The sequence below is a fragment of the Castor canadensis genome, chromosome 9 (assembly GCF_047511655.1).
Source record: "Castor canadensis chromosome 9, mCasCan1.hap1v2, whole genome shotgun sequence".
Taxonomy (NCBI): Eukaryota; Metazoa; Chordata; class Mammalia; order Rodentia; family Castoridae; genus Castor; species Castor canadensis.
Genome location: NC_133394.1, coordinates 116217905 through 116232772, shown reverse-complemented (window position 1 = coordinate 116232772; position 14868 = coordinate 116217905). Strand labels below are relative to the sequence as shown.

The window sequence follows — 14868 nt, the reverse complement described above, 5'->3', positions numbered from 1 at the left end:
CATCTGGGAAATGCGAAAAATTGGAAAGCAACTACACACCAACAGTCATCTTTAGCTGTTCCTTTTGCTTTCTGAGTCAATTTGTCAGCATGTAAGATTTACCTACACAATGAATTATACTTTTAAGCAAATATGACAAAACCTAGAGATCTTATGCATATGATTTTAAAATGTAACTTCCATCTACAAACTAAGAGACTATCTGTATGTTTAGCAACAGAGTCTCCTCTTGTGCTGAGACCCCACAAAACTAGTTTAAGAGCCAGGTGCAAAAAGCCATTACTTTATGGTGGTCAGAGACCTAAAGTTGGAATTGCAATGAGTTTATATGAGAAATGAACATAATTTAGTCAAGATGAGGACTCTAAGTCCATAACCTGAACTGTAATTTGTCTATGCAGTAGCAAGCACTTACACTGGACTTAATAAATGCCATTTGACGCATTTATTATAAAATCATTTGATGATTTTGTATATCTGCTAAGAGTGATAGCATAAATCACTCTACTAAAACATGCCAAGAGTCTAATGCATTCTAGTCACTCCACTCAGACCCATGGCCTTCACCTGGCTATGAGGGGCACGAAAGAAGAGTCCACTTGGCATTGAACTCGAGTATACTTCACCCTCCTACTTAAAACAGTGGTTTGCATGCAGCAGGCCCTCCACAAAAGTGTATTTCAAATGGAATTTCACTTCATGTGAGAAACAAAAAGTCCCTTGCTCCCAGGAAAAGATAGTTTATTTTAAGGCGAGTGAAATACAAAGCAGTGATCAAATAAGGAGTCTCATTGAAAATGTTATTTCTCATCTGACATAGTACAAATAACTCAGAGAAACTCTGTAGATGATTGACTCAGATTTCTGGGAATCTATTTATGAGAATAAAAAAATCTCATTTTTTAAATTCTCGTTCAAAAGCATTATTGAAATAAGTCTCTAGAACAGAAATTTTTCCTGAACTAAAATTAGATGAAGAGATTTTTAGCATGAAATGACATAAAAAATAAATCTCGAGGTTCCTTCATTGGCCATTCATCCAGAGTGGTATTAGGCCCAGAGATGTCAGTTCCAGGAACTCATGGACATATTATTTGAAGCCCTCGGCTGGCAGAAGATGCAGACATTATCTGCAATGTTCTGACAATAATGTTCTTTGGAGATTTGAGGAAGCTGAAATTGGCCTCTGTGGCCTAGCCCCTTCCAAATGGCAACATTCACTCGTTCAGGAAAAGAGCAAAGCAAATTGAAAAGGAGGTCTAACATCTCACAGTGCAGTTCTGCTCTAAGAAGATCTTGTCTGCTTCTCAGGACAAAACACATGAAATGCAAACAGAGGTCAGAAGGAAGCTGCATGAGTCATAGTAGTCTTCCTAAGAATACAAAGAGTTTGAACATTTAGAAAGAGCTGGTAAAAGAGTTTAGCAAAATAGATCTTCTGGGGCACAAGGTCTTCCACACTGTATCCTCATAAATAATAATGATGATGATAGTAAGAGATAACATTTATTTTCCACTATACACCCACATTCTAGATAATAGTTTTAATTTTTATAGCAATATCACAATGTCCGTATTCTGATTACTATTTTCTGTGAGAACACCAAGAACTAAGGAAATTAAACAGACCACTCCAAAGCACAGTCTTATGGAGAACAGTCCAGATGGGATCCAGGTACCAGGTTTAGGTTTCAGTGCTCTCTGTAAAATGAGACAAGAGTAGGCACAGGGTGGGAGCAAAGGAAGCAAGGCTTTATAGTCAGACCACTGACTTGCAATCCTAGATCCAAATTTCACTAGCTTTGTGAAAGCTTTCAGTACGTCACTCAACTTCTCTGAACCCCAGTTTTGATATCTTTAAAACAGTAATAGTACTGCCTGCTACATATGATTTCTATAAGCATTCAATAAGTATTTTATAAGCATTCATTTACACCTTTGTACTTTGTCTTTTCTCATAAGAGATGGCCAAATACCTCCTTGGGAAGAATGATAGTATAAAAGAAGTAAGATGAAAAGGTCAGGACATTAGTCACCTGGAAGACAATATTATTTTATGAAGAAACCACTCTCTCTGTCCAGTGACATTTTGGTGTGATAATGTTTTAAATGTATATTCAGAAAAGTGCACAACTCCTTAAAAACAGGTATGGATGAGATGCGATGTTTCACGTAGCTAAAGGTTATAAAACCAAATAACTGTTGATGTCAGAATAACAACCGCTCGGCACTGGTCCACTAAGGGAGGACAATGCCACACAAGTGATCAACTCACACAGAACTTTCCCAGCTTGAGCATTAAGTGTCCCTGGACCCAAGAACCCCCTTTCGATTCCAAGCAAATTGGGATGGCTGGTTATCCTAAGTTGGCTCAGCATTCTGCTGTTTCTTTGCCTACTCTGTCTCTCAATATTGCAAATAATCTATGAAATCAGCAGTCCTGCCAGACGCAGGCCCTGCTTGAATGCCAGTCCCTTGTTTTCAATCAAAATAAGTTGTCATTGCAAGTACAAACAGAAAATAACTTTTGTGTTAGCTTTTTCATTGCTGTGACAAAATACCTGACATAAACAACTTAAGAGAAGTAAAAATTTATTTTGGCTCACAGAGATTACAGTCCATGGCCAGCTCCATTGCTTTCAGGATTGTGGCAAGGGAAAAGGATATGGTGGAGGAAAGAGCTACTGATTTCATGACAGCCAAGAAATACAGAGAGAGGGAGAAAGAGAAAGAGAGACCCAGGACAAGACAGAGCCCCAAAGGATATGCCACTATTGATCTATTGACCTTCTTCCTCTAAGTAAGCCCCACCTTAAAAGTATCTATCACCTCCCCAAAATATCATCAAATTATGAATCCACCAGTGGATCAATCCATTGACTGGGTCAGAGCACTCTTAATCCAAACACCTCTCAATGATTGGATCCATTAGCTGGGGACCAAGACCTCAACACATGAAACTTTGAGTGGGGGAAGGACTTTATATACAAACAATAACAACTTTAAAGCAGATGCTTCTTGTTCTGTAAGAACCATAGCTGTGCAAACTTAGGATAAATAGGTCAACTCTTCACTTAATGAAATTTAAAAAAAATCTCACCCTTCAGGCCAGAACTGCTCATAAGATGAAAGGAAGCAAGGTGATTATGGATTCTTGAGCTGGAAGATGGTGGGACAGTTCAGATCCAGCCATCCTAGGCCAGAATCTGCCCCGGGAAGGAGCTGTGGATCACAGGAGCTGTAGCATCCAGAGCTCAGCCTTTTGATAGTATGCATCAACCTGAGCAATGCATGGCTACAGAGATCTGCCCCGGTGCCTGCTATAGCAGGTAGCATAGAGGATCTGCTTCCCTGCGGGGCTTTGGGCCTGACCATAAGGGCAGTGGCACCAGCACAGATCCTACCACTATGATCTCTAGCTATAAAGTCTCAGCAGCCTTCCAATTCCTGCGTCACCTCTGCTTCATGTCCCCTTCATCACATGGAAGCTAGTGCCCTGTGAAACAGGCAAGATGAGGGAATGGGAAGGGCTTTAACTGCAGGCTGGGGACCCTCCATGGCTGAAATCCTGGAGATGGGAACATTAACCCAAATAAGCACTGTCTCCAGGACAAGACACTATCCTGATACTGTGTTTACTATGAGAGTTTGGGATTTTGCCCAACCATACTCTGTCCACAACATGCCAGTCCACTCCCCACTGCCATAAACAGTGATCAGAAACAAGACCAGCTGGATAGGACTCCTTCCCTAAGGGAGATCCCTAATTACTTCCTGGATTTTTCTAGCACTATGGTAGGTGGGCTCTGGGTCATTGTCTTCTGAAGGTCAAATAGGATATGTTATCAGCATTCCAAGTTGTAAGGGGTAAAGGAAACATTCTCTGACATTTAAAAGTGAGGTCTAGAGAAGTTTAAAAAATGGCAATAAGTCACACTGCTTCTAATTGCTAAGTCAGGATTTAAATCCCAGTCTAAATCTATACACAACATTTCAGGCTGCCTGTCCAAGACACCACATGAGACATGAGATGGTCAACCAAGTAGCAAAATACCAAAGGATATTCCTTTAACATGGGAAATTAAACACTACTGAGTGGTCAGATACCAATCGTTAAGATTCATCCTGAAAGCACGTTTTTGGGGGTTGTCACACATATAGACACAGTGACTTTCCCTCTTCTGCTAACCACAGAGCAAAGAGTGGTCTCTGCCACAAACAAAGAGACATAAGGGATGGAGACTGGCTATTTGGAGACCTAAGAAAGCCAGTTAAGCCCTCCTATGTGACAAATTATACAAATGCTATTAAAGAGTCTAAAAAGATTTTTAAAAGTCTTTGTAAAACTTTTGAAGTCAAGCTGGAAAACCCACAGGTATCACAGTCAGAGCTTTGAGTACATCCCATGGGGATTTTGACTTTCAAATGGCTCAGGCTATATTTAAAGGTTTTATTTTATTTGAGCCTAAGAAGAGACTAAAGATAGTTGACAGAAATGATTTTTAATTTGAAGATAAATACAAAGGCACTGAATGGAACTCAACAATTTATGTCATCTTTCTCCTAGTACCAAGGTGAGTACCCTTTACTTAGACTAAGATCAATTAGTATTCATGTAATGAAAGATTTTACTTTGACATCAGATTTTAAAAAAAAACCAAAAACTTATGTCAGCTATATTCTCATTTAATCACCCCACTGAGAAGATTCACTGCTTGCATCAGAGTGTAGGTACCACCTGCTCGTGTAGCTCACCAGACTGTGGGCATAAAACCTAGCAAGAGTAAACCTCAGCATCACACACTCAAACCAATAATCCCATTACTGTTTTCCCGAAGTTTCCCTCTGTAGTGTCATTCCTGTTCATTTCTTTGTCCAAATCTTTGCCTGTTCTCCAATGGTTGGGTGTCAATGCTTGGAAACTGTTAGGTTGAAAATTAACTCATTTTATCAAGCTGCCAGCTTTACAAACAGTTCCCATCTATAGAGTGTATGTTTAATTACTGACAAACCATCAACCTGTAAGACAAGGGACCACTCTGTACTGACACAATGCTGACTCTGCTAATCCCTGCTCTGTTTCTAAGGCTTCCTTCCTGTGAGTCAATTCTGCAATGATGCCCCCCAGCTGCATAGTTCTTCAAACAGTTGTTGAAAATATTTCTAATACTGACAACCTTTTCTGCTCTTGTTTATATTAGCAATTACAAAATCAAAACAGCTTCAACAACAATTTACCATGAGAGGAGGAGACATTTAAGAACAATATTGCCCATTGCTAAATTCTCACACATGTGTTGTAAGTGTTTTTATAAATTAAGTGCTTTGGCAACCATGTTTTCCAGCTATAAAAATACAAAGTAAAATGAATTTGTAACACATCAATTATTTTACAACTGAAGTAAAGAAGCATTGTTTTAATGAGAAAATCCCACAGCACTGTTGAAAGTTTGAGGGAGCTCCAGACTCGTGACTGAATAGCTAATCATTACATTATCCAGCAAAGCTCAAGCATTTAAGGGTCTTCAATGTACAATGGATAGAAGAAATCAGGAAGATATCAAACTCAGGGTGCAACCAAGCTTTGCTAGAGTCAGTACTTGCATTACCAGGTAGTATGCCTATTGCACACGTGAAAACAGAGACAAATGGCAAAACAGAAACTGAATGACCTACTAATACACTCTGTTGGGCCCTGTCAACTCAACTTCCTCATGTGAATATAAGTGGTATGTCCTCTAGCACACTGGACACATCCATTCAAATACATGTGTATGTCCCAAAGGGGAACATGTATGTGGTTTCTATCATAAGTTGTTCTGGAAATCACATGAGAATTTTCTCATAAATTAGTATGGTTAGAAATTAATTTAACTCCAAATTTGCTCCTCTCTTACCAATTTTAATGTTTTTAACTAGAGCTGTCAATGTTGTCAATATTTTGAACATTAAATAGAGATTAGGCAATTTATCATTTTGGTATTCCCTTAATTGTGATTTAAAGTATTAATAAAAATTCATTAACTAGAAACCTGATATTTTAAGTAAGCTCCTATACTATGCTATAGTACTTTCAACTTTTTTGCATAATATAGGCCTAGAATATGGAACTTTTAGTGTTGGAAAGGCTGTATTTTAAAGTTAACTTTTGCACTCCCCAGATATTTAGCCCCCAGATGTAAATTTAGAAGTAGCCACCCCACCAGAGTATCACACAACTTCTCTGAACCCCTTTTGAAAAGATAATCCCTTTTGAATTGTATCTCAGAATACCAGAACCCCAAAAAAGTCATTAAATGAACATATCTAATAAATGTTCAAAAAACACTTGTACAAGTGATAATAAATGAATTTTTATTTACTTTTTATAGAATGATCACAAACAAATGAACAACAGGAAGTTCTCAAAATACTGCATGTTCCTCCATAGCAAAATTACCTCTGGCCATTGTACTATCATTCTGACAGTTATAATTTTCCAGAAGATGCACTTGTCCAAATTTATAGTAGTTGATAGAATTTCATTTGATTGCTCATGACATTTTGTCTAGACCAGAAGGGCAATGTCTACTACAGAAATTTCATTTTGGGGAGTAAGGCAATATTTCATACCTCAAAGGCCAAAAGAATGAAATGATCTCAAAAGATGTATTGCCTTATATGCTTCCAATAAATAAAGTGTCAATTTTATTTGGGGGCATGACAAGCTAAATAATCAAAACCAAGCTAGTCTTTGGATAGCCCTTCAATCATTTTGTTTTACTCCAAAATACTGTTTATTAAAAAGCATTGTCCATTTTCTATTCCCTGACACATTCTGAGTTTAGAGGAAACAAGGTTTGTAGGGGGAAAGAATGGAAATTAGCACTATTTAAATTATCATTGGCATTTCTGGCTTTCCCATTGGTGATTTTGGAGCTCAGTGCCAGAAGCATCAGAAAGAGTTTTGTCCTTTTTGACAGAGACAAAATAAGAGAAGACATGAAAATGAATCCCAATTAAGTTTGAATGCTGCTACCTGCACGCTGTCTTAGTATATGGAGATGCCTGTTTAAGCAATGCAGAATAACGTGCAGACACTATTATTCTGACCATAAAGCAGATAACTGATTTATAATTTAATACTAAAAATGCTTCCTTAGTTTCTCTACATTGAGGGCAACAAATGCTATCTAGTTTTTTGGGTGTCTTATCTATCCTCATACCTCCCTAGTGTGCTCCTGCTTTATGTGATCAAACTAATGCATATACTTTAAAGCGACAGAGGCCAATAAGAGAAAGGAACCAGGAACCAGAGAAAAGGTTAGTTTGAGAAGAATTAATTTAGAAGGTAACACACATGTACAGGAAACCATGCGAGTCAACTCCCTGTCCTATCTCAACTAGCAAAAACCCTTGGTCCTTCCTATTATTGCTTATACTCTCTCTTCAACAAAATTAGAGATAAGGGCAAAATAGTTTCTGCTTGGTAACGAGGGGGTAGGGGGGAGAGAGAGGGGGTGGGGGCAAGGGAGGGGGCGGGGGGAAGGGAGGAGAAATGACTCAAACATTGTATGCACATATGAATAAAAGAAAAATTTTTTTTAAAAAGAAAAAAAGATATAAATTATTTTAGCCTGATAATAAATTTTCTATTTCTCTCAATTAAAAAAAATTAAAAAATAAAACAAGTTATAAAATAAAAAATAGTAATAAAATAAAATAATGCTTCCTACATTCATGATTTTTTTAGCCTTTTACTATCTGCACATATATCATCAAAGTTATAATATAAGCATCATTTAAGGTAAAATATTTGTTAACAGAAAAAATACATCAATCCATGCTCTACTCTTTGATGGTTTCAGAAGTAAATGCATAAGCAATCTTAGTCACTACCTACTACAATAAGTGAACAGCTTACCTTTTCAACACAGTTCCTTATTCTAATCAGTTACTGCTATATGTTTGTGAAAAGTGCCATCTTGCATACTTACCGCAGTTTTCTTCATCACTGTCATCATCACAATCAGCCTGGCCATCACATCTTCTAGAAGCCAGAACACATCGTCCTGAACGGCACTTGAAGTGACTAGGTGAGCATTCTGTTGAAAACAATGCTACTCTCAGTGGACAGAAATTCCACAAACTTCAGCTCACTTGTCTATTTATTACATGTGAACGGTTGTTGAGCAGTCATTACTGAAGCTAGAACGGTCCTCACAGAGCTGACCCAACTAAAGTTTTCTTTGCTTTCTTCTGTATGGTAACTGCATCTTTCTCATTCATCCTTGGCACCATCTCTCCAGACTACCGCTTCAGTGTCTATTCTTTCCAGTGATTAGTTATCTTTTGAATGGACAACCTAACAATCGCCAAAGCCTGAAAACCCTTGTAGAGACAATGATCCTAACCATTCAGCCGCTCTTGATATGTCAAAATCATTTCCATATCCAATCTCCCCATATGACAGACTGATGCCCAACTTCATTTCTCTACTTAATAATCCTACATTGTGGCGACCTCTGAATGCTGTGTGCTTGAATGAACCGAGATTTGAAGTTTACCATTATCTTCCAGATCCTGGCAAACAAGCTGCATTCACAGTAATCAGCTCTGTGAGTTATATATGCTTAAAATGATAAACAGCTAGAAATTAAATTCATCTGATTTTATTTTTTATTTCTTGAAATGATTTCTTTATTTTTAAAATGATGGCAATGTATAAAAGATAGGCACCAATGTCTTCAATGTAATCAAGTCCATAGATTCACTGACTAGCAGCCTGATTGACTCCTAAGTACAAAAGCAGTAATCACCACCCAAAACACAGACTTCTAAAGGTAGTTGACACATTCACTATGTTAGATACTCCACTGTAATTAATTTAAAAATTAACCTTTCACTGGGCATGGTGGTACATGACCATAAGTCCAGGTACTAGGGAGGCAAAGGTAGGAAGACTGTGGTTTAAGGCCAGCCAAGTCAAAGTTAGCAAAAGACCCTGTCTGAAAAGCAAACGAAAAAGCAAAAGGACTTGTGGGTATGGCTCACAAGGGTGAGGTCCTAAGTTCAAACCCCAGTACCACAAAAAAAAGAAAAAATAAGTAACCTTCCACATCTTCATCAGGCATTAGGCAAGTTTGATTGTCTGAATTTTCCTCTGGAAATTGATTGCAATCTGTGTCTTCAGGCCACTGCAGACCCACAACCCCAAGAACAGACTCACAGCGCTCTTTGGAGTGCTCACACAGGGCTCTAAAAGGCAAGAAAAACAAAAAGGTGAGGTGGAAGTAGCTCCACTGGACACATATGTCAGGAACACAGTGTTAATTTCATGTGGATGCGGGTCTGTGTATATTGGGGTGAGATCTACAAGTATACAGACATGCACATACACATAATGAGTACTAGGAAACCAAAATAAGTAATATCCCTACAAAGAGAAAGTATTCCAGCAACATGCTTTCACCAAGAGACTTCACTGCAGAGAGGAAATAGGGATGGTTCCAACCTTTTGTTTCAAGCAGGTCCCCAACACCACCAAGAGTCCTGGAGTCTATACAACAGTCCCATCACAAACCTTAAGTATTAGCACATTATAAGTGTGAAGTAATGTTATATTTTTTTCAGACATATAACTGAAAAACTAAATGTTGAGACTAATACAGACTTAGCAACAAAAAACTATGTTGCTTCATGAACTTAACATATAATTTTTGTCAGAATGTAAAATGTTATTAACAAATTATCAAAATATGAAATTCATATTTCTAGCTACTGAAGATAAAAAATATACAAAGTAAAACTAAGAAGCATAATTAAAGTGTCCAAAGTAAGTTCACTCAAAAGCTGAGTAACATCTCAGAACCAGTAGCATCCTAGTCACTTTATTATGAAACTTACACCCTAAAATTTATATTTGGATATAAATTTATATTACAGCAAGAAATGCTGCATTGGGGGAATTTTACACATGAATAGAAAATCAAATACAAGAATACGTGAAGTACTACTAAAAGGAATACACCACGATTGACCTTACAGTAAGATTTGCAAATAATTTATCAACATGAAATTAGTAGACCTTCTATTGGCAATACTTAAAAGGAATTAACAGAAATTTTCAGCATTACTTTTGTACAGCTAACTTTAAGTGTTACTGTCTCCATTCTTTATGATTTGTTCAGTTCCCCAGGTCATTTTGAAATTTTATTATTTCCTGTCCTGGCTCCATAGATGCTCCTACTTTGTCATCCATTTGATATTCAGCATTTAATTTATTGTTTTCCCATCTGTCCCCTGTATTGGTATTATTGCTTTTTCTTAGAGCTATAAGTGACTTTTGATCCCAACATATGGTTTCTGTAGTTATTACTCATGTTTAGGAAGGCACATCTGTGTAGTCTTCCCTTGATGGAGAACAGTACACATAAGAGTAGCAACCACCTCTGGGATAGTCATATCGTATGTGCAAATTCTGTCTACAACCTCTGATGCATGGCCTAAGCCATGCCTAAGCCTTTGTGCCCTGTGCTGTTATCATAGTTACATCAGTCATTATAGGGTTTTTGATCAACTGCAGGTACTTTACAGATATGCACATTTAGTTCATGTATCTCACAACAACCCAACCCAACAACCATCATCAGACTTTTTTTTTACCAGGTAAAGGAACTGAGGCTGAGAGAGACTGAGGAATTTGTTGTAAGGCTACAAAGCATCAAGAGAGGATCCCAGACTTGAACTCAGACAGTGAACTCATTCTGAACAAGTCTCCATAGTATAATTCATGCCCAAAGTCCAGGTCACATACTTGAAGTTCTGTCCTTTTTTTCACTGAGACAGGCAGAAAAAAGTCAGTGATGTCTGTCACTGTCCAACCTGTGAGGTTGGTATTCTCTCTCCCTGTAAATTATCTCTAATTTTTGAGTGCTACCAGAATGCTGCATTTAAAACACATAAGTGTTGCCAAAGAAAGAGGGAGATACACCCCTTCTTCGGTTCATGCACATTTTGCTTTATTTTGTCTTATTTTTAGTGTGGGGATTGAACCCAGGGCCTTGCCTGCACATGCTAAGCACAAACTCTACCACTGAGATGCACCCACAGCCCGAAAATATATATATATATATATTTAAAAACTTCTTTTTTTTATTGCTGTGCTGGGTGCAGGTACAACATATCAAATAGTATACTTGAATTTACCCCTTGGACCATTCTCCTTTACCCTCGCATTCCTGGAATAGTTTCAACAGGTATCATTTTTCCATTTGCATACATGTGTACACAGTATTTGCACCGTATTCACCCTCCCACAACCCTTCCCCTCCCTCCCTCACCTCCTCCTCCCTCTCACTGATACCAACATGTGATTTTATTTGATGAAAGCACATGACCTATCATCAAAGTGGTTCACACCTTCCTTTTTTTGTACTTGAGTAATGAATGAATCCTTACTCAAATATTTATTTTGCAACCCCTACTTCTTTACCTTTTAAATATATTATTTGTTATGCCCAGAGTGCCTTAGCAATACTGATTTCATCCAAACTCAACTAACTCTTCATTCCTTGATTCCTGAGATAAGCGAGGATGCTTAGGGGAGACGCCATCGTGTTACCTGCAAGGAGGAATGCGTTGGCCTGTATTGACATCACACTTTGGAACCAAAATGGTGCAAGCAAAAAACATGAGGTATTTGTAACAGTTGGTTTGAACAAGTGCAGGGAAAAGAGAGGACTCCCAGCTGATGGATGCTTCCTTTTGAGTCCTATGGCCAAGATAATTTGGATAATTTGTATGGTTGTAGGGCAAATTCATGCAGAGTTCCAATGTAATTGGTTCACACTGACCTAAAAAAAAATACACATATAAATACATAGTTTTTCAAGTTCATATGCAAAAACAACTTCTTTAAACTTTATGAACTTAAAGAATATTTTACTCTTTTTCTTTAGAGTTACTAAGACTAGACTGCAAGTAATATATAATGTTTTTCTGTAGGTATCAAAAATAAGGAAATTGCTTAATGAAGTACTATGATGAACTAAGATTAATTTCTGTGTATGTAGCTGCTAACACAATGCCCTACATGCATATTTTACACTCTCTTCTCATACTTTTGCTTGATTCAACTTATCTGAAAATGACTCCCTTTTATCATGCTTTTTATTCACTTCAATTTGCCTTTTTCTTCTGATTTATCCATTACTTCTAAAATAGAATAGTCCCACATTCTCTTCACAGCCATTAAAAAAATCAATGAATTTAATTAAGTAGACAATAGGCAACTTCTGTCTATTTACTTTATTGTTAATCAATAGATTTAAATATAAGGCTAAACTTTACAGGGTAGGAGGAGGCTAAGATTTGTTGGATGCTTCTTGCTAATGAGGATAAAATCCAAGCACTTAGCTTAGAATCCAAGGCTGTTTCACTCTTCAACCACAGCCTAACTTTCCTGAGTATGGCTATACCATCAACAATCTCTGCTGGGATGAATTCTGGCCTTCTGTGACACCAATATTTTAAGAATTGCATGTCTTTTCCCCTCTCTTAACCCCCTTCTTTTCTTGGAGTACTAAAAATCATCCCCTCAAATGGAGCCATGCTTCCAGCTGCCATGTGCATCTAGCACCTGCTGTTAGGCATGATCTTTTCCCTACATCCCCACCAAGCCATCTCCTTGTGGCTTGGATGACTCAATATAAATACTTCTTCCAGCAAGCCTTCCTGGCTAACTGTTCTTCCCACTTCTAGAAACTCCCAGAATGAGTCTCTTCTGAGTGATGTGGTATCTCAGGCATGTGCTCATTACACTCTGCTGAGTTCTTCATTTAGCCACTTGCCTCCCCCCACAAACATGGACATAAATTTGAGATTTCTGAGAAACAATCTCAGAGTCCACACCCAGCACAGTGCCAAAATGGAGGGAGGAAAAGAGAAAAGGACATGTGTCAAGAACTTCCTTGGCACTGCAAATGTAAGAGTAATGAAAGACTGTGTCCCTACCGTTGAGGAATTCTGTGATCTTGATACACCTGTGGTGGTAGCTGTAGAATAATGTGAATTGGATAGAGTTTGTCATGGTCTGAATGTTTGTGTCTCCTTCACCTGAAAGTTCATATACTGAAACCCCAAAGAGACAGAGCATAGCAGGTGCATCTCAAGAAGGCTTCAAGGATAAAAGAGTTTGGGCAAGTTTGGGGGAGTGCAGTAGAGGCACCATATTTCATAGGTGTTTGCAGCAGGTGTGCTACATTCCCAGAAGGGAGAAAGGGAATCAGGCAAGTGTCTTTGCAAAATTAGCCCAAGCAAACTGAAGCCCCCATGCCTTATTAAGAGTAATTATCCAAATTAAATTTAATTATTTGACAGAAAAGTGGTTTGCATGCAAGTAGAATAGCAGTAAGAACCAGTGTGAAATATTAAAATAGCCCCAGGATCACTTATTAATCTGAAGAAACTAAGGACTTCACAGATATTACGTTCATAAGGAACCTGACTCTGACCACATTAAAAATGTCATGAACCCAGCATAAGAGGACTCTCAGCTTCCTAAGAAAGGCACATTACTGGGAAGTTGACATCATCTTGAGGATGAGTATAAGGTGGAAAGAAGAGGAGACAGAAAATGATGGGGTTGATCCAGCTTATCATACCCTTTAATTTGTGGAGGAGGAGTGTTATGGGCTGAATGTTTGTGTCCCACACCTCTTTCCAAGTTCATATGTTGAAATCCTAACCCACAATGTGATGGTATTTGGAGATGGGGATCTTTGGGAGGTAGTGAAGTCATGAGGGAAGAGCCATCATGAGTGGAATTAGTGCCATTGTAAATGCAATCCCAGGGAATTCTCTGCCTGCTTTCCACCATGTGGGGATACAATGAGAAGTTGGCCATCTGCAGCCCAGAAGAGGGTCCTCCCTAGAACCTGACTGTACAGACACCCTGGCCACAGCCTCCAGAACTATGAGAAACAAGTGCCTGTTACCTATTACTTTATAATAATTTATTATATCTACCCAAACTAAGACAAAGGAAACATTTAAATATTTTGTCTTCAGATTTTAAAAAAGCATTTCTTTGTAGCAACAAAAATAACATAAAAAAACAGTTCATTATCTCCCCATTTCTCTCTCACTCACCCTCAAGGCTGGTGCATGGGTTTGAAGTGTTCCATGCCTTTCCTTGCCCACATTTATACACACAGGCATTTACAGACTTAGACAGAGTCTTTTGCTTTGCCTAAGAAAAGTCATACTGTTCCTATTTGTCTTCAACTTAATTTTGTTGCTTCATTATTTATCATAATCATCTTACAAGTCAGTATTGCAACTCTAATTCTTTACCCTTTTCCTTTAATATAATTTTACACAACAGGATAATCCACACCAATTTTTGATGTAGTCTTTTCTTCCCTCATCCATGTCTCCTCTTCTACTACTTCATCAAGGTTTAACTTCTTACCAGTGTATTTCATTTTGATGAACAGAACATACTACATGGATAATTTCCCTTTCTTTTGACATAGGGAGAATGTATAACTTTTGATTTGTGATAAAATGTAACTTATAAATGTTTCAGAGCCCAAGGAGATGAAAAGATTGAAGAATGATTATATATTATTTTTAAGATCTTTATTGAATATAGTAAGGTTGATTGGATCTTGTGTTTTATTCCTTCATAAGACATTCTTTAGAGACTGTTGAGCAAGTTAAACTCTCAAGATACCTATCAACCCCAAATTCTGTGATATATGACACCAATAAACTTTTATATCATAAGCATGAGACTCACTCATGAGCCTGGTTTTCAGTAGCCACTAGAGGGCGATCGTGTTACAAATGAGAGGATATCCAATACCACAGAACTGTGTTTCCAGT

At 37.9% G+C, this 14868-nt stretch overlaps 1 protein-coding gene across 2 annotated transcripts in view; it reads right to left on the bottom strand.

Annotated features, from left to right (window-relative positions):
- Corin (corin, serine peptidase) overlaps positions 1–14868 on the bottom strand; it is a 251062-nt gene that overhangs the window by 44350 nt on the left and 191844 nt on the right. For both annotated transcript variants that reach the window (XM_074042313.1, XM_020158428.2), the window contains 3 exons: positions 11603–11834; positions 9092–9237; positions 7977–8084 (listed from right to left, as the gene is read on the bottom strand). In XM_074042313.1, the coding sequence (XP_073898414.1) occupies positions 7977–8084; positions 9092–9237; positions 11603–11834 (486 nt within the window). The remainder of the gene's footprint in view (positions 1–7976; positions 8085–9091; positions 9238–11602; positions 11835–14868) is intronic.